The 23,504-nt window shown below is 55.2% G+C and overlaps 1 protein-coding gene across 1 annotated transcript in view; it reads left to right on the top strand.

The window, feature by feature from the left end:
* Nucleotides 1-835: 835 nt before the first annotated feature.
* The window catches only part of Ttll8 (tubulin tyrosine ligase like 8), a 39,335-nt gene continuing 16,666 nt past the window's right edge, over nucleotides 836-23,504 (top strand). The window contains 9 exon segments of the mRNA XM_046443533.2: nucleotides 836-1,462; nucleotides 4,333-4,368; nucleotides 8,990-9,081; nucleotides 12,449-12,587; nucleotides 13,218-13,291; nucleotides 15,256-15,384; nucleotides 15,863-15,977; nucleotides 16,627-16,749; nucleotides 20,480-20,666. Of these exon segments, the coding sequence (XP_046299489.1) occupies nucleotides 1,315-1,462; nucleotides 4,333-4,368; nucleotides 8,990-9,081; nucleotides 12,449-12,587; nucleotides 13,218-13,291; nucleotides 15,256-15,384; nucleotides 15,863-15,977; nucleotides 16,627-16,749; nucleotides 20,480-20,666 (1,043 nt within the window). The 5' untranslated portion in view covers nucleotides 836-1,314.

Here is a 23,504-nt window from a genome sequence, read left to right as displayed (position 1 = left end):
AGGAAGACGGGTCCAGCAAAACACCAGGAAGTGCCCATGTGAGAGTGCGTCTGCTCCCAAGAATGACCTTAAGGGTGCCAAGGCTGCTGCAGGCTCCTTGTGGGACCTACTAGCTGCTCCTGCCACCCCATTGCCATCACCCTCTAGAGGACACCTTGTCCAGGGAGAGGGCCCTATGCAGTTTGTGGGGAAGGACCCCACCACAACACCGGCCCCTGCACCCCCTACTTCTGGCTGGGGTGGGGTGTCTTGTGGGCAGCAAGGGGGCGAGGGCCTGGACTGGTGCCCCTGGAGGGGCAGGGTGTGACCGCGGTCTTTGTGACTTGGCAGGGGCCTAAGTGCCAGGGCGGGTCCGAGTGACCCCGACCTCCGTGCGGGGCCAAAGCGCGTGACCCGGGCGGGGGTCGCGGCCACTCGCGGGCCCTCCCCAGACGCATGGCCCGCGTGTTCCTGTGCCCCGGCCCCCGCCCCCGCGCTTGCTCGGACAGCAGCCGGGGACTAGAACCCCAGCCGGAGCCCAGCCTGAGCGCCACTGACTGCGACCCGGCTGAGCCCGCGCCACCCACGCCGCCCGCGCGCCGCCACCGCAGCGCCCGCCGCCCTCCGCCGCCCGCGCGCCCGCGCAGCCCCACGCCCCGGGCCGGCCGCCGCACCCCTCGTGCCGGGCTCTACCGCCAGCGCCGGGGTCCTGCACAAAGCGCCGCGCAGCCCGGGCCCGTCGCCCTGGGCAACCGCAGGACGTGGGGACGCGCGGCAGGGGGCGGAGGCGCGGCGCGCGCCTCGGGGCCGGTCCCGGGTGAGCAGCGGTCCCACAACGCCTGCCTGTCCCCACTTCTGACCCCACAGGCCCCCTGCTCCCCGCACTCGGAACCCGCCCTCCTCCCTCTGGAACCCCAGAACTTCCCTACCCTAACCCTCCACCTGCCCACCCCTCTCCCGCCGGGAAGAGCTGCTCCCCTCCCCTTGGAACTCCTTAAATGTCTCTCTTCTCTGGTCCCCGGCGTGTCCCTCCAGCCTAGTTCTGTCTCCCCACCCCAGACCTGTCTCCCCCAACTCCAGACCCCCTCACACTCACACCTACCCCCCCACCCCTGACCTATCCTCCCACCCAGATCCTCGCCCCCAGACCTACCCTCTCCCAGACCTGTGGCCCCACCCGGGCCTCCTCATCCCCGGCCTGTTCACTGAGGTCCACCTACCCTGAGACCTGTCCCTCACCTGGATCTCCCCACCCAGCCCTGCCTGCTGACCTTGCTCCCTCGTGCCCCTCTCCCAGCAGGTGCCGACAGCCTGAAGGAGGAGCCGGAGGCCATCATGGAGCCAGGCCAGAAGCTGTCCTCTGCCTTGTCGGATGGAGAAGAAAACAGTCTGCACCCGCCTTTGCTTCCCAGAGTCGGGCAGCGCTCAGACGGGCTGTCCCCGCTGTCCTCAGCCTTAAGTGGGCGCGAGGCCAAGGTCACAGGTGCTCAGAGGGAGGTGTCTCGCCCAGGCCCACCAGGGGAGGCGCTGGGCAGGGTCGGGTGGGGACTCCCACTGGGCTTCCCTTGAGGTTCCTCGCTGCCTTCCTGTGTTTCCCTTCCTGTCGGACAGGGTCGTGGTTGGTATACCTAAAGTCCTAGGAGTAAAATCCACACCACAGGTGGGCACCCCCTCTGCTTTGTAGGGTGCTGACAGTTCTGCAGCCTGGGTAGGAGCTGGCCACCCCACAGCCCCTCTCTGCATTTCCCGCAGCCCTGTTGGAGAGTTCCTTCCAGATCTTGGCTGTGGTCAAGTTGGCTTGTTTTATTGCTGACGTGGGAATTCCGTGTGTGTTCTGGATACCAGTTCTTTGTCAGAGCCGTATCATAAATATCTGTGGGGTCCCTTAAGTCACTCACCCGTTCCTTCAGTACCCGGGGCTTCTGGCTTCAGTGTGTTTACTTATCAGTCTCCTATCCTTAGTGCTTTGGGGTCTTGTTTAAAACTCTGTGCCTACTCCCTTGTCCAGAGAGTACTGCCCTGAGGTTTTTTTGTTTTTCTTTTTAAGAAGCTTTATAATTCCACTTTTCACATTTGGGTATACAACCCTTTGGGACTGAGTGGTGCACATGGAGTGAAGCAGGGGTCATCCCCCCATTTGTATATCCAAGGACTTGGCTTCCTGGGGTCAACCAGGTTGCACATTCCCCATTCTGTACAGGGATTCAGCCTCTGCCTGGCAGGTCCCCTGGGGGTCATCCAGTCGTGGATCCCCATCTGTTCTTTGGTCTTTCTGGCTATCCTTATTCTCAGGTGTGGGTTCCCCATTTTATCCTATTGATCTTGCTGGCCGTCCTGACCCTGTACCACCATTCTGATTCCAGGAGATCTCTTCTTTTCTTTTCCTTTTTAAAATTTTGAGACAGGGTCTTGCTAAGTTGTCCAGGCTGTACTCAAACTTGGATTCTCTTGCCTCATCCTCAAGAGCAGCTGGGATTATAAGCATGCACCACCACGCCTGGCTCTGGTTGCTCTATAATAAGTCTTACTATCTGGTGGTTTAAGTCCCCTGACCTTATTCTTCAAGATTGCTTAGGTTTTCTTGGACTTCTGCACTGCCATGTAAATTCTGAATCAAATTGTTAATTTACATACATACAAACTGTGCTGGGATTTTAATTATTATTACATTGAGACTGTGGCTCAATTCTGGAGAATCAAAATCTTAACAATATTGACTATTCTAACCCATCAGCATCTGACTTTCCTTTAATTCTTCTCAGCAGTGTCTATAGTTTTCATCGAGCATATACGCAGGACTTCTGTTGCTAGATTTACTCCTAGATATTTGATGTTTTAAATGCTATAGATGACATTTTTTAGTTCATTTTTCTCACCTTTTCTGACAACACAGTTGTTTTAGTGCACTGACTTAGTAATTGGTGACCTCACTAAGTACACTTAGTAATAGATTCACTTAGATTTTCCATGTATACAGTCCTCCTCTACAAATCTTTTCAGTCTTTATGACTTTTCTTTTCCTGCATTATTGCATTGGCTAGTGTTCTCAGTAAAACAGAGTAGAAATGGTACAGTGGACATTTTTATTTTGTCCCCAAACTTAAGTGGAAACTATGATGTTCTGTAGGTGGTAGACTTTCCTTTTATTGATGGCCTAGCAGGAGCTTTTCAATGAACAGTTGCCATGCTTTCTTCTCCATTTGCAGTGGTGATAGTATTTTTCTCCCATTGACATCCCCAACCCTTGGACTGTTCATTTGATGTGTTCTGTTGATAAAAATTGGTTTAGTATTTGAAAACCCCATGTGGTTTTGCTGCATTGTTTTTCTGTTACTGGATTTGATTTACAAATGCATTGTTTAAGGTTTTTGTGCCTATTTTTATGAGCAACATTGGCATACCCTATTCTTTTGCTGTAGTGTTCTCATCAGGTTTTGATATTAAATTATGGGCTCATAAAAAGAGTTGGAAAGAGTTTCCTATTTAGTGAAATGGCTTATATAGTTTTTCCCCCTAAATATTTGGAGAGATTGATGTGAAATACCGTTAGACCGGGAGTTTTCATTTTGGGTAACACTTTTTATTTATTTTGTGGTGCTGGGGATTGAACCCAAAGGTGATTTATCACTGAGGCACATTGTATGTCGCCTTTTTTTGTTTTTTATTTTGAGGCAGGGTCTTGCTAAGATTCTGAGGCTGGCCTCAAATTTACTGTCCTCCTGCCTCAGCCTCCTGAGTCACTGGGATGGCAGGTGTGGGCCACTGTGCCCTGTTGATTTGTTTTCTTTTCTGAAACATGAATTAAAAGCTATAGATCTCCTTTTTCTTTCCACTTTAACTGCATGGTAATGCTTTGATGTATCATATTTTCCTTATCATTTACTTCAAAGCACTTTTAAATTTCCACTTGATTTCTCCTTCTTGTTTTATTTTTAAAGTGTGCTGCTTGATTTTTGAAGATTTAGGAGATTGTCTCCTCATGTTAGTGTCATTACTTCCTGGTTTGGTTTGGCAGTTGATGGAGAATCCAGGCTTTATCTCATCAGCCCTGTGGAATGTGGTGATGGCTGGCTGGGAAATGCTCCTGGGGCCCCCAGGTGTCCTCTGCAGGGGGATGAGGTCCAGGTGGCTAATCGCCATGTCCAGATTTCCTGTACTCTATGAATCCTTTGCTTAATCTTCCACTTACTGAAGCAGGTTAAAATATCCCAAAATAATAGTAGATTTTTCTGTCTTTTGCTTTGTCAATTTGTTTTTATTTATTTTGAAGCTATATTATTAGGTATATACACATTTGGAATTTTTGTACCTTCCTGACAAACTGATTTTTTTCTTTTCTTTTCTTTTTTTAAGTACCCGGGATTGAACCCAGGGACTTGCACATGCTAGGTAAGCACTGAGCTATACCCTCTAACCCTTTTTTTAAAAAACTTGTAGATGGACACAGTGCCTTTACTTTGTTTATTTATTTTTATGTGGTGCTGAGGATTGAACCCAGTGCCTCCCACATGCTAGGCAAGTGCTGTACCACTACAGACCTAGCCCACCCTCCATCACTTTCAACTTTTATTTTGAAACAGGGACTCATTGAGTTACTAAGGCTGGCCTCAAACTTGTGACCCTCCTGCCTCACTCCCTGAGTAGCTGAGCAGATTGATTTTTTTTTCTTTTTTGGTGGGGTACCAGGAATTGAACCCAGGGCCACTTGACCACTGAGTCACATCCCCAGCCCTATTGTGTATTGTATTTAGAGACAGGGTCTCAGAGTTGCTTAGGGTCTCACTAAGTTGCTGAAACTGGCTCTGAACTAGCAATCCTCCTGCCTCAGCGTCCTGAGCTGCTGGGAGGACAGGTGTGTGCCACCAGCCCAGCCTGATAAGTCTTTTTAGTGTTATGAAATGTCTCCCTAAATTTTTATTAATGTTCCTAAGTGTTAGTATGTATCTAGATATTTACTACGCATCTCCAAAAGCGATGTTTACTTAGGTAACCAAGTTCTTTTTCCACACTCACTCAAGTTAACAAAAGCACCTGAGTAAAACCTGATTCCCAGCAGATGTCCTTATTTCCCACTTCCTCGCCAGTGTTTGCCCTGGTCAGCATCCGCATGCTGCCTGTGGGTGCTCCTCTTAATCCCGCTCTGGCCTCTGCCCTGTGCTTGCATGACCCAGACTTGCTGCACAGGAGGCACCTGTTCTGTGGGAAGCCCTGCTTTAGGCTTTGTCTGCCAGTGGCCTCCTGGAGTGCTTGGCCTGTCCCTCTGCCCAGTGAGTGTGCCCTGTGCCTAGAAGAGATGTCAGTAGCTCAACGGGGCTTTGCCAAGATGCCTCCAGGGGTGCTGTGTGCTCTGTCCTGCCCAGCGTCTGGAGCACGACAGACCCCATTGTGCCACACTGTCACTGCTGTCCTGGACTTAACCAAAGAGCAGGCGGTGGCCAGGGTCACCCAGGCACAGAGCACAGCAGCTCTGGAGGAACCCTGGGGCCGACCTCCAGGGTGCAGGGACGGCAAGCAGGAGGTGGCTTGGGGCCCTTGGTCAGTACCTGTGTGTTGTGAAGAACACAGGGCAGGGGAGCAGGCTGCAGTGCTGAGCCCACAGGGCTCCAGGAGGGCATCCTGAACCACTCTCTGGTGGGTGTGACCCGGTGGGGGTGTGAGGCACAACTGCCCCTGTGGCCGAAAGGGTATCTGGAGGCCTCCTGCCTCCTGCTCAGCACCGCCCAGCGGGCCAGCATTCTGGATATTTCCGTGGGCCACGCCTCCCACATGGGTGGCTGACCAGCTCAGTGAGAAGGGTCCCTCCCCAGAGGCCTCCTTCAGGCCTTCCCAGGTCAGCGCAGCTGCTCAGCCCTGCCCGCCTTCCAGGGATGGCTGGTGTGACGGAGGTGTCTGAGGCTGGTGAGGTCTGTTGGTGCTGCTCTCTGCACGTCTGTGCTCACGGGCAGTCAGCACGTGGGGCTGGCCACCATGGTGGTGCCTGGTGGTCTCCACTGGCTCACGGAGCACCCTCTGGTCTTCCCAGGCCCTGAGGCCACCTGGGCCTCTCACACCTCACCCCTCCAGCAGGCCCTGGTCCTCCTGCAGGGAGGGCCCAAGACACCAGGGCCCTTGCCAGCTGTCTCCTGGGGAGCCGAGGGGTTTGATCGGGAAGGGAGATTCATGCCAGGGGGTTTCCTGTGTCTCCTGGGACATGCTTGCTCATGGCCTTCTCGGGCTGTGCGGAATCGGCCTCTCTGGTGCTGTTTCTGCAGGAGGCTGCCTCCCTGTCCTGACTCTCTCTGTGGGGGAACTGCTGGGCTCACTTTCCGAGCCCGGAGTGGGACAGCCCTGAGGCTGAGCGGACCCTGTCCACCTCTGGAGCAGGCTCTTCTGGTGTTCTTCTTGCTGCCTGTGTGTGGCCTCCCTTTCTTGCCTGTCCTGGCCATATCCAGGCCCCATGGACAAGGTGGCCCCAGAAGGAGCAGTTCACCAGGGCTCGCCCCAAGGCCAGCAGGCCCGGAGCTTTCCTACCAGGATAGTAGTAAGCCTAGGATTTAGTTTCTGCAGTAGGTAGAGTGTTCTTTACATCTCCTACTTCTTAAGTCTGTTTTGGTAATTTGAATTTTCTGGGGAATGTGTTCATTTTATCTAAATTTCAGGTCTGTTGCTGTGAAGCCCAGAGTGTCTCCAGATCCCTAACCGTCCCTGGAGCTTCCTGCCTTTTATTGGGGTGGGTGGGGGAGGCACTGGGGGTTGATCTCAGGGGCCCTTGACCGCTGAGCCCCACCCCCCGCCCTATTTTGTAGTTTATTGAGAGACAGGGTCTCACTGAGTTGCTCAGTGCCTCACCACTGCTGAGGCTGGCTTTGGATTCATGATCCTCCTGCCTCAGCCTCCAGAGCTGCTGGGATGACAGGTGTGGCCACCATGCCTGGTGCTTCCTGTCTTCTTGTCAGGGTTCAGCCTCGTCTGTGCACCAGCCTCACCATGGCATTGTCAACTTTACTAGTCCAAACTTTGGGATTGGTTGATCTGCTTCATTATGTTTAAAATGATATCTTTCATTAACGTCTGCTTTTTATTCTTTTTCTTACAGTTTCTTCAGGTTTTATTGTGTTCTTTCCACCTGCTTGGGATACACCCTTAACTCATTGTGTTTCACTTTTATTATTTTCTGATAGATGCTTATAGAACTAGAAATTCCTTAATAAGCAGAGCTGGAGACACCTCACTCAGGATTTGATATTTGATGTCTGAATTCTGAGTTCAGATGCGCCCCTGCCCAGAGCAGCTCTTAAACCTGTGCAGTGTCTGGGAGTGGGTCACATTTCTGAAGGTCATGTTCAAGTCCTTGTCCCTACTGGTCTGTTGGCCCCTAAAATCTGCGCCCGTGACCCCATGTGGCTGGGGCTGTTTCCAGGTGATGTTGCGAGACCCTCAGTCCCACTGACGTCCCTCAAGCCTTCCTGTGATCCAGCGGTCTTGGTTCATCTCCGCAGAATGGGTTCCCACCCTGGGTCTGTGGAAGGCCCTGGGCCTGCGCCCTGCCTCTGCTCCGGGGCAGCACTGGGAACACTGCCCTGGGTCTGTGGACTGCTTTTCCTTTCCCTAACAAAGCAGAACATTTTGATCTAAAACATTTTGAACCAGTTTGTGGACCCAGCTCCTGTGGTGGGTGCTCTCTGGTGCATCTCAGAGTGTCGCCTACCCAGGTCCTGACGCTCCTTCCTGCGTTCCTGCCGTGACCTTCCTGCTCGCTCACCTCGAGTCAGTTTGAACGCGACTGGGCACTTGCTGTTCCGCATGGACATCTGGTTCTAGCATAGTTGTCCCCCCACCCCCACCCAGCCGCTTTTTCCTTTTGTCGGAGTCGCTTGGCTGGTGGGCATGGATTGTGGGCACAGAGCACCAAGGGAGGAACACGTGGGCAGGGCTGGACTGGTGCCCCCTGGGCGCTCCTTGGGTAGCCAGGGGCTGTGGGTCAGGGCGCTTGGCAGTTGGGATGGTCTGGTGGGGCATGAACATTTCAAGGATTCCTCAGACTCGACAAGGTGTCCAGGGCATGGGCATGATGGCACAGTGGCGGGTGCCAGGATTCCACATTAGGGCTTGGGAGAGAGAAGGGGCAGCAGTGGGTTGGGGACGTGGGGTCACTGATAAGCCCAATGCTCGTGCTGCTTAGAGGGAAGACGCAGGGTGGACCACAGGGGTGGTCTGGGGAGGTGTGGACCCAGCTCACTGCCTCTGTGGAGCCCACCAGATGTGGTGTCCAGGAAGGAAGTGGAGAGTTGGGGCAGCAGGGTGGAGGGCTCTGGACTCTGCAGCTTTGGGTGTGTTTGTGGGGTCAGGATCGCATAATGGCCACGTGGGTTAGTTTTCTGTCATTGTGACCAAACTCCTGACAAGAATAACTTAGAGGGCAGACATTGCAGCCAGGAAGCAGAGAGAGAGAGAAAGCTGGGCACAAGACCCAATCCCTAAGGGTGGCCTCAGCAGCCCACCTCCTCAGTTGGGTCCCCCTCCCAGTTGTCCTTCAGCTATCTGTAGATGAGTCCATCACCCTCGGATGGAGCCAGAGCCCTTGTGAGGTAACCATTGCCCACAAGTCTCATCTCTGAGCACTGGAGATTTGGAGGACATTCTAGATCCAGACACCAGGAAAGGATCTGGTGTCAGGAAGGGGGGTGTCTGGAGGGGAAGAGGTCACCTGAGCATGCTCTGGGCAGGAGGGGCTGAGGTGCCGCTCCTCTTCTGGCCACACATTTGAAAGATCCAGAGGATGGAGACTCCCCAGGCCAGAGGGACCAGGGGCAGGCAGGGAGGGCACCAGGGGAGGAAGAAGGAAGTGGTGGCTGGGGAGGAGGTGGCGGGCAGAGGTGCTGAAGAGGGGAGAGGGGAGAGGCTGTGGGGCTTGGGTGCTGGAGCGTGAGGTGAGTGGGCACAGGTGGGGACATGCACCCGTCAGGTCGGGTGCTGTGGTGTGGAACTGGGCGCTCTGTCCTCTGTTCTGATGCTTGGCTCTCTTTTGCAGAATCAAAGCAAGGAGTTTCCCAAGCGTCCGCATCTTCCCCCAAACTGGACAGATACAAAATGGCAAGGCAGTTGACAGAAAACGCCATCAGGGTAAAGACCCCTGGGACCAGGGGAGGGAGTACTTTCTGAAGCAGGCATTTGTTTTGGAATTTGGAGAGTGTCTGCTGGGCTTGGCGGCCCTGCTGTGGAGACACTTCCCTGCCTGCATAGAGGCTGGAGCCCCCTGTGGTGTGGGTGTGACCCCATGTCAGTCTGCACACTTCTCCTGACTGGAGGGCCAGGGATATCCCCCCCTGCTCAGAGAACCCCGGGCCCTTCCCCCCAGGGGGCCGACATGGTGGTGCAGTGCCGTGGGGATGTGGTGTGTGTGTGCAGGGCTTGGTGCCGCAGGAGAGGAACTCTGGGGGGAGGGCAGGAAGCCCGTCTTCTCCCTCTGCAACACCCACGCGGGACCTGGGGAAATGGAGAAGGTGTCTTGTCCTGTGTGTGGGAAGGCACCACATCTGACACCCGCCAACGTGAAGCTCAGGTGACCGGGGAAGGGACTGCTGCCTGGGCGCTGGTGGTCCTACTCCCAGGGCCCCGCTGGGGCAGGAATGTGAAAGGCCATTGACACCAGCCACCTGCAGCAAGCAGCCTCATGCCTGAACCTTCCCCTGAGGCACTCACCAGTGCAGGAACAAGGTGTCATAGGCTGGGCTCCCAGAGGAGCAGGACAGTCATGGTGAGGAAAGTTCCATCACCCTCCTGGCCCTTGCAGGTGTCCCCTCCCGGCCCCCACCCCCAATCCTGACCACCACGGTGTGCTTTTTGTGCTTTCCATCTCTGACCTCTGACCTCTCTGGAATTCCATGTAAGAAGACTGTGCCACTCATTGATTTTCACATTATTTTTTTTCCTGAAAGCTTAGAATATATAAGCGTTGGGGGCTACAAATGTTCCTCTAAGTACTGCTTGAGCTGTTTGTCATAAGATTTTATTTTGTAGAATTTTTGTTGTTATTCAGCCAAAAAGTATTTCATCATCCATATTATGATTTCTTCATTGATCCATGAGTTACCTGAAAGCACCGTTCTTCATGTCTGTACTTGAGGGTTTTCTGGAGTTGTGCTGTCCTTGTTTTCTAACCTGCTTTGTGGTTGAGAATGTGACACGTGGAGTGTTGTTCCATTGAGCAATGCTTGGGCTTGTTTCATGCCTAACATTTTCTTAATTTGCGTGAGAGTGAGTGTACAGCTGTCCATTCACACTCATTAGGGAGAGTTTGTCATTTGACTTATTCAGATCTTCTGTGGCCTTACTGGTTTTTTTATCTGTGCTCTACCATTTACTGAAAAACACGTTAAAATAGTCTGATGTAATTGTGACTTGTCTACTTGTAGGTCTGCCCATTTTTGCTTTATATACTTTCTTGCCCTCATAATAGGTTCACAGAAATGTATATTTCTGGTAAATTGAAACTATTTCAAATTATGAAATGATTACCCTAATAAAGTTTACTCATCTCAAATGCTATCTTGTCTTGTGTATATCCTTTTATTTTCTAACCTAGCTGTAGGTTTACGTTTTTTAATGATCTCTTATAAACAACAGGTCTGTCCTTTAGCTTGAGTGTGTAGTGTACTTGCCTGTAATTAGACTGGGTATGCAGCAGGTCTGCTGTCTGATTTCATTTGCTCAGCATATCCTGTTTGTTCAGTTTTCTTTTCTTCTCTTTCTGTGCCTTCTCTTGAACTGATACCGTGTATGTGTGTGTGTGTGTGTGTTTCTGGGGTGGAACCCAGGGCCTTGTGCATGCCAGGCAAGTGCTCTGCCTCAGGGCCATATCCCAGCCCTGGACCGATGACATTTTTTATTGCATTTCCTTCTGTCTCATGTGATAAGAGTCTTATACTCTTTTCATCTACTTTTAAAATAGTTTTTTAAAAAATATTTTTAATTGTAATTGGACATAATGCCTTTATTTTATTAATTTATCTTTATGTGGTGCTGAGGATTGAACCCAAGGCCTCACACGTGCGAGGCGAGCGCTCTACTGCTGAGCCCCAGCCCAGCCCTCTTTCCATCTTTTGTGGTTCCTTTTGGAATGGTATTCTGCTGACTTACCAAGATGAGTCTATTTTCTGAAGTTATGCAGCACAGGGCATGGGGTTGAGCAGAGCCTGGCGTGTTCCTTGGGGAGCTACAGGGTGCCTGCCTTCTCACACTGTCCAGCTCCCCTGTGGGCCGTCAGGCTGCCTGGCTTACCAAGTGGAGGGCGGCTGGGCCTCTGGCCTTCCTCAGCTATGTGTTCCTGGGGGTGGCGCACAGGTCCCTGCTGGGGACCGTGCAGTGGTCTTATGCTGCATGACCTGCTTCCAGGATCAGCTGCATGGAACAGCGTCTGCTGACCGTCCTGCAATCTCTGGGGCGCAGCCTGGAGGTGTCCACCCAGGGTCTCAAGACTGACATCAGGCAGGGTGGGCTAGAGGGTCTGCTTCTGAGCTCCCTTGGGCATCATCGGAAGGCCTCCTTGCGGTGTCCTTTCAGCCAGCAGTGGGGAAGGGACAGCTCTGCGGCTGCTGGAGGGTTCTCCTGACTGGTTCCCAGCAGGGCCTGACTTTTCCCTAATTCAGAGTCAACGAACGATGTCAACAGTCCTGGTGACATCCTGACCCTCCCTGTTGCAGGCACCTGTTGGTTAGGGTGGGACAGAGGCCTTACCTTTGGTGTAGCAGGGGCTCTGCAGAGTTCAACTCAGCATGGCACCTTCAGTGTGCCTGGACCACCAGGACCCTGGTGACTCAGCCCCTCTTCCTGCCTCAGCCCCACTGACCCTGCGCCTGGCAGTGACTGAGTCCAGGCTGTATCTTCTACCTTGGTTCAGGGATGCCCTCATGACTGTCAGTCTGTCTTCAGTTGCTATAACAAAATACCCAAGACTGGGAACTTTATCAAGGAAAGATGTTATTTGCCTCATGTATTGGAGGCTGAAACTCCAAGCTGAGGTGGCCCTCTCTGTGCAGCCCCTGGTGAGGCCCCCTTTGGCATCACATCACCATAGATGGCATCAAGGTGGGACTGCATGCAAGAGGGAGGACATGTAGGAAGAGAGGGAGCCAGAGCGGCGGGGGCCAGGTGATCTTTATAACAACTCACTGTGGGAGAGCTAACTTGACCCTGGAGACCTGGGGCAGCCCCCAGTGGCCTAGCCACCTCCCACCAGGCCTGCCTGGTAAAGACAGTGCCTCTTGGCAACCTGCACTGGGAACCATGCCCCAAGCACATGAGCCCCTGGTCCCAGCCATGGGTGAGCCCCCCTGCACAGGCGCCCCCCACCCAACCGTGTGGTATTCTCCGAACAGGAGGCAGGGTCTGCCCTCTGCACAGTCTGCCTCCTTCTGCTTTGCAAACCCCCCTGTGGGGAGACAGACCTCTGTCTCTCTGTGCTTCTGTTAAGTCATGTCTGCCATTTTAGGAAAAGAAGATTTTCTCCATCTATGGACACTACCCAGTGATCCGGGCTGCTCTGCGGAAGAAGGGCTGGGTGGAGAAGAAGTTCCACTTCCTTCCCAAGGCCCTTCCCAGTGTGGAGGTCGGAGGGGAAGGGGCCGCTGGTACAGTATCAGAGAGGCCTGTGCTTCTGTAGGGGGGCACTCCGCTAGTCTGTCGCAGGGCCGAGCTGTGTGTGGGGATGCCCACTCCTGCTGGGGTCTCATTCCATATCTCCACCACCTTCCCAGCTCCCCAACCCAGGCACCCATTCACTGGGCAAGCCCATCAGGGTACTGGTCACTTTTTCACATCACCATGTCCATGCCCAGCCCAAGTGTTCCTCCTCTGGCCCAGCCCCCTGCAGTCCTCAGGCGCCCACAATGCCAGCTGCTCCCCCAGGACCCTCTGTCCCTGCACTGCTCTGCACAGTGTGTCTGCACTAGACAGTCCCAGGGCGTGGAGACTCAGGCCACACATCTCCCTCACCCCCAAGTCCCAGAAGGGACCCTCCTCCACCGCCCAGGTCCTAAGACTCATCATGCTGACTTCTGGGCTGCCTCCACTGCCCCTCCACATGGGGACATCTGGGCCTCCAGGGCCCCGGGGTCCCAACCCTGGCATACCCCAGGTGGGTGCCATGCCACGGAGATCGTAGGTGGCTGTTCTGTCTGCTACATGACCCTGACAGTGGAGGGGCTCCAGTGAGGTGCCCGGCTGCACCAGCCTGTCTCTTATGCATGTTTTGTTTGCAGATAACAAATGCACTGACATCAAAGAAAACCAAGCAATAGCCCTGGAGAAGATGGAGGACATCCACAGTGTGATGGTAGGCCCACGCACTGGCCCAGGGGCCCTGGTGACCATGCCTCGGCAAGGTCCCTTGTGCTACCATCTCCCTTGGCGCACACTCTGGCCTGCACGAGCAGGGACAACAGACCGAGATCACCGCAGATGGGGATAGGGCCTTTGTGGGCCTGGGTTGTGTGGGGCGGTGGGGAGCTGGCTGTGCTGTAAGGCAGATCCTGGGACGTGGCCATGCGCCAGATAGGGTCTCCACAAATACAGCTGCCCGCAGCAGCAGCACCTCGCCCCCACTCAGTGGCTCTGGAGAGGACCCTCCATGGAGAAGGTACATGTGCCTAACTGAAGTGGGGGAGGAGGTACGTGTGGTGCAAAAGACCTAAGAATTCAAGTATCCAGAGTATTCATAAGAACTCACAAATCAACCATGAAAAGACAGAAAAACAGGCCAGTGTGGCTAGACACCTCAGGAATGGCCAAGGAGCACACCATTCTGAGCTCACAGCACTAACTGCAGCTGCACGTGGCAGCCCAGGTACTGTCCTGGTCTGCCGTGGAGGACACGAGGCTGAGGCACTCACAGCTGCGGAGGTTCTGGAGGCTGGGAGTCCCATACCACAGACTGCGCTGGGGGCCTCCACAGTGGGCCATCCAGGGTGGCAGACAGGGAGGGAGATGCGCTCACAGCCCAGGCTCCTCCCTGTGAGCATGGTCCCCAGTGAGGTGGGCCATTGAGACCAAACAGCCCTGCCCTGGGGCCTGAGTGTCCAGCACAGGCTTTTTCAGGGCGTGTTCCACTTAGCAATGCATCTCTGTGCGGCAAAGAAAGGGAGTGGGGTCCTTAGCTCAGGCTGCTGTGACAAGGACCATGACTGGTGGCCCATCTCACAGTTCTGGAGGCTGGACGCCTGGGACCAGGTGCTATCCTCCTGGCTGGCAGGTGATGGACTCCTTGCTGGTCCTCACAAGGTGGGAAGGGTGAGAGTCTCTCCAAGGTCCTTTTATAAAGGCACTGATCCCATTTATGAGGGCTCCACCCCGGTGACCTCATTTCCTCCCAGAGTCTGCACCTAAAACTGTCACCTTGGGGGTGAAGATGCCTGCGTGAATTTGGGAGACACAATATTCCACCTGTGGCACATGGAAGAGGGGACACCTCCAGGGAGCATGGCCGGCTAATGATGCTTCACCCCGGGCACGGCGGTTACTGCCCCCTGCTGGGTACTTTTATGCTTCTAAGAATTCATAACAGGATTTAGAAATGAGACTTCCACCCAAAAGTGAGGACCAAAACCATGGACATCTCTCTAAGGGTGGGAGAAGGTCCCACCCTGGAAAGAAGAGTGCCCCAGAGTCCAGCGAACCAGGAGGTTTGGGGCGTGGCCGCGAGCCGGGTGGGAGGAGGCCCTAGGCCCAGCAGCCAGGCCAGAGCTGGTGGAGTCCTGCTGCAGGATCCCTCACACTCAGGCCCAGCCCCGGCCGTCCGTCCGCACCCTCGGGCCATACAAGCTTGCCTGCAGAAACTGGCCCAGAAGGGGCTTCACTTCACCAAGGCGAAGGGGCAGGGGTTATCCGGGGCGGGATTTTAGAGCACGTTTTCCTCTCCTGGTGTCTCTGCTTGGTTACGTTGGAGCACACTCATGCCACTGCTGGTCATTAGAAATCACCTACAGCCAGGGTCGCCCCGCCTCAGCGTCGGCTCCGCCCAGACCTCGTCTCCTACCGTGGGGGAGAAGACAGCCCCCCAGGGTTCGTGGAGCATCGCGGTCACCCCGAGTCGCAGGTGGCATGAACCTGGGTCATGGCTGCTGTCGCGCCACCACTGGGGCCTTGGGCAGCGAGTGGCCACAGCCGCGGTGGAAGGCCTGCTGGAGCCGTCCGGCCACAGGCCGGTCCAGTCCTGTGTGTCTCGGCAGTGTCTCGGCAGTGTCCCGCTGTCTAGGAGGCGGAGCTGAGTGGCGGCTGTTGACAGCGGTCTCTTCTTGCCAGTCTAGGTTGGTAAAGAACGAGATGCCGTACCTTCTCTGGACTATCAAGAGGGATGTGGTGGACTACCACAGCCTGACCTATGACCAGATGCTGAACCACTACGCCAAGACCGCCTCCTTCACCACCAAGGTGGGCGGAGCGCGCGGGCCCCAGGCGCCTGCAGGTGGGCGGAGCCGGCTGTCAGCGGTGGGCGGAGCGCGCGGGCCCCAGGCGCCTGCAGGTGGGCGGAGCCGGCTGTCAGCGGTGGGCGGAGCGCGCGGGCCCCAGGCGCCTGCAGGTGGGCGGAGCCGGCTGTCAGCGGTGGGCGGAGCGCGGGCAGGCCCTGGGCCTCGGGGCTGGACAGCCAGCGCCGGGTCAGTGGGCTCCTCCCCAGGATGCCCCACCTCCTGTGGCTGGTCGCTGGGCACCTGCCCGGCTGCCCACGCCCCAGGGCGCCTCTGTGTCTCTGGCTATACCACCGCGTGCTCCCAGGGCCACAGAAGCCCCCTCCTCAGGGCACACTGGCCAAGCCAAGGACGGGTCCCAGGTGGACGAACAGTCCTCGCCTTGCGGGTGCGGTGCGGCCGGGCTGCCCCTGCGGGCCCCTGACGTGCCGCTGTCTCTGGAGATCGGGCTGTGTGTGAACATGCGAAGCCTGCCATGGTACGTCCAGGTGAACCCCGACTCCTTCTTCCCGCGCTGCTACAGCCTCTGCACTGAGAGCGAAAAGCAGGAGTTCCTGGGTAAGTGACGGACTACCTCCTGGGGACTGCCAGGACCGCTAAGGAAGGACCACCCTCCACTCAGCGAGAACCAGTCCAGAGACTTCCACTGGCAGTGCGGGGAGCATGGGAGGGAGGAGGTGTCAGAGGATGCAGAGCGGGTGTGGCTGAGTGGCTCTGAGCTGCTCTGCCTGCTTGTCACTGACCTGGACTGAGTGACCACTGTGCTGCTCAGAGCCAGGCTGGGCCTCAAGCCTGGGAACACGGGACCCACCGCTGTGTGCTGCATCTGCACTGGGGGGTGCAGACAAGACCCCTGGGCAGGAGGGCTCAGCCACCTGAGGGTCCAGGGGCCCAGAGAGGCCCTGGGATGGGGATAGGGGTTGGGAGACCCCAGAACATCCTGGAGCTGTAGCAGAAGAGCTTCTAGAAAGATCCCTCGGGCCCTATGCTGAGACGGGTGGAGACGGGGGTGGGGCTGAAGACAGGACCCGAGAAAGCACAGGGAGGGAAGAGCAGGAGGGGGGTGGACAGGGCAGCTGGGGGCAGAAGTGAGGCCCTGCAGGGCTTAGGTGCTGGCTGAGAGTAATGGGGAGCCTTGCCTTGCCTACTGCATCCCCATCCCCAGTCCTGGACGTGGGCAGCAACTGAGGCCTCCATTTCCTTCCAGAGGACTTCCGGCGCACGGTGGCTTCTAGCATCCTCAAGTGGGTGGTCAGCCACCAGAACTACAACAGAAACAGGCCCAGGAGGCGGGAGGAGGCCAGGCAAAGCGACACTGGCCCCAGGAAAGGTAAGGGCCGGTGGGTGCCACCGTGGTTCTAGGGTCTGAGCAGCCCTCTCCCGGCGCCCGCGCATCTGGCTCTCCCAGTGATTCTCACTGGTTGGCCTTTCCTGCCTTTACTGGGGGCCTGGGAGGTCATGACCCTCATCCCACAGTGGCACCAGAGCTCACAGTGCCAAGGGTGCTGACTCAGGAGAGGACCACACTCTCCCGCTCCCCCTGTGGCCTATGGACATAAGTGGGTTACTCTGGAAAATTTGTTTCAGCACATTTTAGCTTCACAGCAAAATTGTGCAGAAGGCACAGGAGTCTCCTATACCCTGCCCACCACTGCCACCCCCAAGAGTGGTGCATTTGTTACAGTCAAAGGCTAAATGTTGGCAAACTGATTTGTGAATGTGGCAGTCCCAGGCCACAAGTGGTTCCGGGGGCTCCCAGTTCAGCAGAAGGTGAACAGGGGAGGGCCGTTATGGGGTAGGTGTGGAAGCAGAGGGAAATGTCGCTGGCTGCCTCAGGTTGGAGCTGCTGCCTCATTTGCCTGTCCAGGTGGGACGTTGAAGATGTGTGACCAACGTCCCCCTGGCCACCTGTGGTTGGCTCAGCTGGCCCCTGTGGCCTTGGTCCCTTTGCTGTTCCATAAAGGTGGTATAGCTGGAGTCCCAGGACCGTAGTTTCTGCAGACTGACTTTATTTGCTTGTCCATAACCCTTTGAGGTCCTGTCCACCATGGGTTGATGGCTGTTCCCTGCAGGGCTGAATAACCTGGCACTCTGGCCTGTTTATCCGCTCGCCCCAAGGGCATCTGTGTGATAAAGCTGCAGTGAAGCTCCGTGGGTGGGTCTTGTGGGTGTAAGTCTTCCACTCATTTGGGTGAATACCAAGGAGTGCGATTGCTAGGCACTGTGGCAGGAATGTGTTGAGTTCCATGAGAAATCGCCCACTGTGTCCCAGGTGGTGGCACCCTGCCTTCCCACCAGCCTGCGCTCACAGATGTGCTGCATGTCCTCGGTGCTGCAGAGTGGTCACAGCATCACCCGCTATTAACTTCAGCTCCTCAGCAACAGGATGTGGAACATCCTGTCCTGCGTGGCTGGCCGTCTCTGCATCTGCGTCTGTCAGATCCCCTGTCCCATCTTAAATCTGGCTGTTGTCTGCTTGCTGTTTCAAGAGTTCTTTGCTGCACTGGATCATTCCGTTACCAAACTGGGAGGTGTTTTCTCCCAGGTGGCCACTTGTCTTCCCCTCTTCTTGACAGGGCCTCTCACAGAGCAGACACATCTGCTTTTAATGATTTCTGACTTCCCAGTGATTTCTTTCATGGATGGCACCTTTGGCCCCCCATGAAAAGGCGCTGAGACCCCAAGTCGTCTGGATTTTGTTTCTTCTCCTGGGAGTTCTGTAGTTTTCCACTTTACATGGGGCCTGAAACCCTTTGGAGTTAATTTGAGGGAAGATGTGCATTCTGTGCCTGGATTTGGTTTTGTTTGCCTCTGCATTTGGACGCCCAGCTGCTCCACACCCTTGGTTGAAAGACTGTCTTTGCCCATTGTTACATCTGCTCCTTGGTAGAGAGGATGACATCTGTGTGGGCCTGTTCTGGACTCTATTCTGTCCATGGATCTCTATGTATTCTGTCCCCAGGACCATGCTGTCTTGACCACAGTGGGCACAGAAGTTGCTAAGTCAGCTAGAGTTAGTTAGGTTAGTTTTTCTCCTTCGATTTGGAGTTGAAGCAGATTCTGGTCTTGGGCCTCTCGGTATGACTTTAGAATCAGTTTGTCAATATTCACAAAATAACTTGATGTGCTTTCGGTTGGGACTATGTATAGACCAAACTCTGAAGAACTGACATTAAGATAATATTGAGTCTTTTCTACTCATGCACACAGCATAACTCTTCATTTATTTAGTTCTTTGAGATCATTTATCACAGTTTTGTGGGGTTTTCCTTACACAGATCTTACACGTATGTTGTTATTCTTATTTATACATAAATATTTCAACTTTGGGGGTGCTAATATAAATGCTATTTTGTTTTTAATTTCAAATTCCAATTGTTCATTGTGGTTATATAATAAAGTTATTTCCTCCAGGAGTGTGCGTGTCTGTTTTGGATTTTCTACATAGACAACAATGCCATCTGGAATAAAGACAGTTTTATTTCTTCTTTTCCAATCTGTATACTTTTTATTTCCTTGTCTTATTGCATTATCTAGCATTTCCAACACAGTGTTGAAAATCAGTGGTGAGAGAGGATGTCCTGGCCTTGTTCTGATCCCTGCAAGATAGCTGCTGATTCTCACCATTAAGTATGATGCTAGTTGTGCATCTGTGGTGGATATTCTTTTCACATTGAAGAAGTTTTCTTCCTGAGGGTTTTTATCACGAGTAGGTGTTGGATTTGTCAAATTATTTTCCTGCATCTGATCTTTAGCTTTTTTTTTTTTTTTTTTTTTTTTGGTACCAGGGATTGAACTAAGGGGTGCTTACACTGAGCCACATCCCCAGCTCTTTTTTGTATTTTATTTTGAGACAGTTTCACAGGTGCTAAGGCTGGCTTTGAACTTGTGATCCTCCTGCCTCAGCCTCCCAAACTGATGGGATTACAGGCATGCAGCACCGTGTCCAGCTTCTTTAGCCTCTTGATGTTATCTGTTAAGTGAGATATTTAAGTCATTTAATATATAGTCGGATGTGACACACAGAGAGACATTCAGAATGGAATAGCAAAAAGACTAGGCTCATGACAGATCCAGAAGGAAGAGTCAGTCTGCCTTACAGGTAAGAGGAGGGTTTCCACACAGAATGTGGGTGCTCAACCAGTGTGTGGAGAGCAAGAGCTGGGGCATCCAGGGCAAAGCCTCCACTGGGGTCCACAGCCCCACCTAAGTGAGTTTTGCTCCTGTGGACTTCCTCTCTGTGTCCACCTGCTGTGCCCCTGCCTCCGGCAGTTCAGACTCGGGCGTGACCGTCTGTCTCTCCAGCTTGGAGACGGTGTTTTTGCCTCACTTCTCTGATAGATCAGGGAAGAGCTGTTAGTTTTTCATGGGCTCAGCTTTTGCTTGTGAGAATGGAGTGTGACTTTCGTGCATAAATAAAATAAAGGTGTGGTGTCCATCTACTAAAAACAAATTAAAAAAAAAAAAGGAGGAAATCTGAGCGCCTGCAGTCATCTCTGCAGAAGTGTTGCTGGGAAGTCTGTGCCGCATCACAGCTGCCCCTGCAAGTGAGTCCTGAGTCCCCCGTTGCTTTCACACACTGCAGGCTCGCCCCAGGGCCAGCGGGGCCATGGTTGCTTTCAGTCAGTACCCACATCCCTGATGCTGCCCAAGACTTGCTTTCACCCTGCACTTCCTGAGATTGAACAGTGGTCCTGAGGCCTGGGGTTCAGAAGGATGTGGTGCTGTGTGATGGACAGGTGCAGGGGCCTCGGGGACATCTGTGCATGTGCTCTGAGAAGCCGGTCGGGCTGGGGAGCACCTACAGTAGCCCAATGTGGTCATATCAGAGTTTTTGAAAAAGTTTGCAAGTAGCATCTCCTTGCTGGCAGGAGAGCTGTCTGGTCCTCAGAGGGGAAGGGGTGCACGCCAAGCAGAGGAGGACGGTCCAGTGCGGGGAGAGGTCCCCTGCCCAGAAGGAGGTATCACCCTGTGGTGGCTGCCTAGAGGACCTCTGTGGCTGAGTGATGGCCTTTGTCCCCTTGGCATGGGACACACCAACACCTGTGCTTGGGTTTCAGATCCTGAGGATGCAGATGAGAAGTTCAGGGGCCTCTCGGGGCAGCTTGTGGACACAGCCTGCAAGGTGTGCCAGGCCTACCTGGGGCAGCTGGAGCACGAGGACATCGACGTGTCCGAGAGCAGCAAAGAGGAGCTCTCCGAGGATGAGTGGAATGACCTGATCCAGCAGTACTACTCCCTTGTCCAGTAAGACATGCCTCCCATGGCCCTGAATGCAGAGGCGCGGATGTGGGCACTTGCACTGGCCTCCGTTCCCCTGGGGGTATCAGGAGCTTCCTGGGGCCAGCAGCCTTTAGTGCTGGGCTCCTGTCTGGGCTTCGGGTGCCTGCCTGGGCATCTGGACCCCTGCCTGGATGTCTGGTGCTTGTCCAGGTGTCAGGCTCCTGCTTGAGCAGTGGGACTTCAGCCCGCGTTGGGCTGTATGTCAGGGCTCCTGCTTGTGTGTCGGGGCTCCTGTCTGGGTGTTGGGCTGTGTGTCAGGGCTCCTATCTGTTTGTCAGGGCTCCTGCTTGTGTGTCGGGGCTCCTGTCTGGGTGTTGGGCTGTGAGTCAGGGTTCCTGTCTGTGTGTCGGGGCTCCTGTCTGGGTGTTGGGCTGTATGTCAGGGCTCCTGCTTGTGTGTCGGGGCTCCTGTCTGGGTGTTGGGCTGTGTGTCAGGGTTCCTGTCTGTGTGTCGGGGCTCCTGTCTGTGTGTCAGGGTTCCTGTCTGTGTGTCAGGGCTCCTGTCTGTGTGTCGGGGCTCCTGCCTGGATGTCAGGGCTCCTGCCTGGGTGTTGGGGCTCCTGCCTGGGTGTTGGAGCTCCTGCCTGGGTGTTGGGCTGGGTATCGGGGCTCCTACCTGGATATTGGGGCTCCTGATGTGTGTTGGGGCTCCTGATTGTGTGTCGGGGCTCCTGTCTGGGTGTTGGGCTCCTGCCTGGGTGTCGGGGCTCCTGCCTGGGTGTCGGGGCTCCTGTCTAGGTGTCAGGGCTCCTTTCTGGCTGTTGGGCTCCTGACTGTGTGTCAGGGCTCCTGTCTGGGTTTTGGGGCTCCTGTCTGTGTGTCGGGGCTCCTGCCTGGGTGTTGGGTGTTGGGACTCCTGTCTGGTTATTGGGTGTTGGGGCTCCTGCCTGTGTGTTGGGTGTCTCTCTGGGTGCTGGGCTGCCCAGGTCTTCTGCTGCCTGTCCCCCCAGTCCCCTGCTGGCTGTGGACAGGAGGACACCCTCGGGTGCCTCTGGGTACCACCTTTATGTGTAGGCTCACTTGATCCCACAGCAGCCTGGCAGGTCTGAGCAGCTGCACCTGGCTGGCTCTGGGTAGTAGGTGAGGGACTGTCTGCAGGGCTGCCCAGGCCTGGGCTGTCCAGGATGCTCACTATCCCTACTGCTGCAGCCCTATTCACCTCCCCCCCTCCGGGGGGCCAAGTCCTTCCCAGCCACCATGGGGGAGAAGAGAGGGGCGGAGGCGGCCCAGGCCCCTTGGGGCAAAGGAGGGGGACAAGCCCCCATTCAGGAGGGTCTGCTGGGCTTCCATGCCATCCCAGGGCATTTTGGTCCCTGTCCCTTCTTTCCTTCCTCCTTCCTGTCCTGCTGAGGCACAAAGTGGACCCTGTCACTGGTGTGGTGTGCAGCATGGGTGCAGGTGATGGGGGTGGTGAACCTGACAGCCACACGCTGTCAGGAGGGGACCAAGCTAGCCCCTCGGCCTGGCCACCCGGGAGGAGGCTCGCCTCTGCTTCCTGCCAGCTGGGGTCGAGAGGACAAGGGGCGGGCGGGCGGGTGGGGAGTGGACACGGCACTGCCACTCTCTGGCCCCTGGGTACTCCGAAGATACTGGCACTCCTCTGAGGACCTGATGGTGTCCCCTCCTTCTTCCTGAGATGCCAAGGGGACCTTAGAGATGCCAGCCACGTTTGGAGACTTCCGTGTCTCTCTTGACCCTGTGGCTGCTGGCTCGAATGCAGTGAAGTAGCCTTCTCTTCTGTGATCACAGGAGATTTATCTTCTGTCGTAAAGAAATACCCTCTTAGCCTCTTCTGAGTGATTCTTCCCTTACTTTCCACTTTTTCTGATAAAGTACAGCGATGCTGGCCTTCTGTTTACTCTGTGTGTGTGTGTGTGTGTGTGTGTGTGTGTGTGTGGCTACAGGGTGGAGCCAAGGCCTGGGGCCTGCTAGGCCCTCTACACTGAGCTACCCTGCCCTCCACACCAGCGTTCTTTAGTTTGCAAGGTATGGATCTTTTTTGTTGTTGTTGTTCCAACCTTTTGCTTTTTATCTACTGGTACCTTTAAAGTGTGTCATAGTGTCACTGTCATCCCAGAGACTTGGGAGGCTGTTGTAGGAGGATCACATTCAAGGCCAAACCTGGCAACTTAGTGAGAACCTGCCTCAAAATAAAAGAGTAAATAAACAGGGCTGGGCTGCAGCTCTGTGGTAGGGCACCCCCGGGCTCAGTCCCCAGGGCTGCTGCTCCGTGATTAGGCACAATCGGCTCAGTCCCCAGGGCTGCAGCTCCATGGTAGGGCACCCCCAGGCTCAGTCCCCAGGGCTCAGCTCCGTGGTAGGGCACCCAGGCTCAGTCCCCAGGGCTGCAGCTCCCTGGTAGGGCACCCCCAGCTCAGTCCCCAGGGCTGCAGCTCCATGGTAGGGCACCCTGGGCTTAGTCCCCAGGGCTCAGCTCCGTGGTAGGGCACCCCCAGCTCAGTCCCCAGGGCTACAGCTCCATGGTAGGGCAACCCCGGGCTCAGTCCCCAGGGCTCAGCTCCATGGTAGGGCACCCCCGGGCTCAGTCCCCAGGGCTACAGCTCCATGGTAGGGCACCCCCGGGCTCAGTCCCCAGTGCTTCAGCTCCGTGGTAGGGCACCCAGGCTCAGTCCCCAGGGCTGCAGCTCCCTGGTAGGGCACCCCCAGCTCAGTCCCCAGGGCTGCAGCTCCATGGTAGGGCACCCTGGGCTTAGTCCCCAGGGCTCAGCTCCGTGGTAGGGCACCCCCAGCTCAGTCCCCAGGGCTCAGCTCCGTGGTAGGGCACCCCCAGCTCAGTCCCCAG

This window comes from Marmota monax, unplaced genomic scaffold, assembly GCF_021218885.2.
Source record: "Marmota monax isolate L192 unplaced genomic scaffold, Marmota_monax_Labrador192_F-V1.1 WCK01_AAM20220418_F8-fsc00234, whole genome shotgun sequence".
In the NCBI taxonomy this organism is placed as follows: domain Eukaryota; kingdom Metazoa; phylum Chordata; class Mammalia; order Rodentia; family Sciuridae; genus Marmota; species Marmota monax.
The sequence above is the reverse complement of the archived record's forward strand: the minus strand, read 5'-3'. Positions and strand labels throughout refer to the sequence as shown.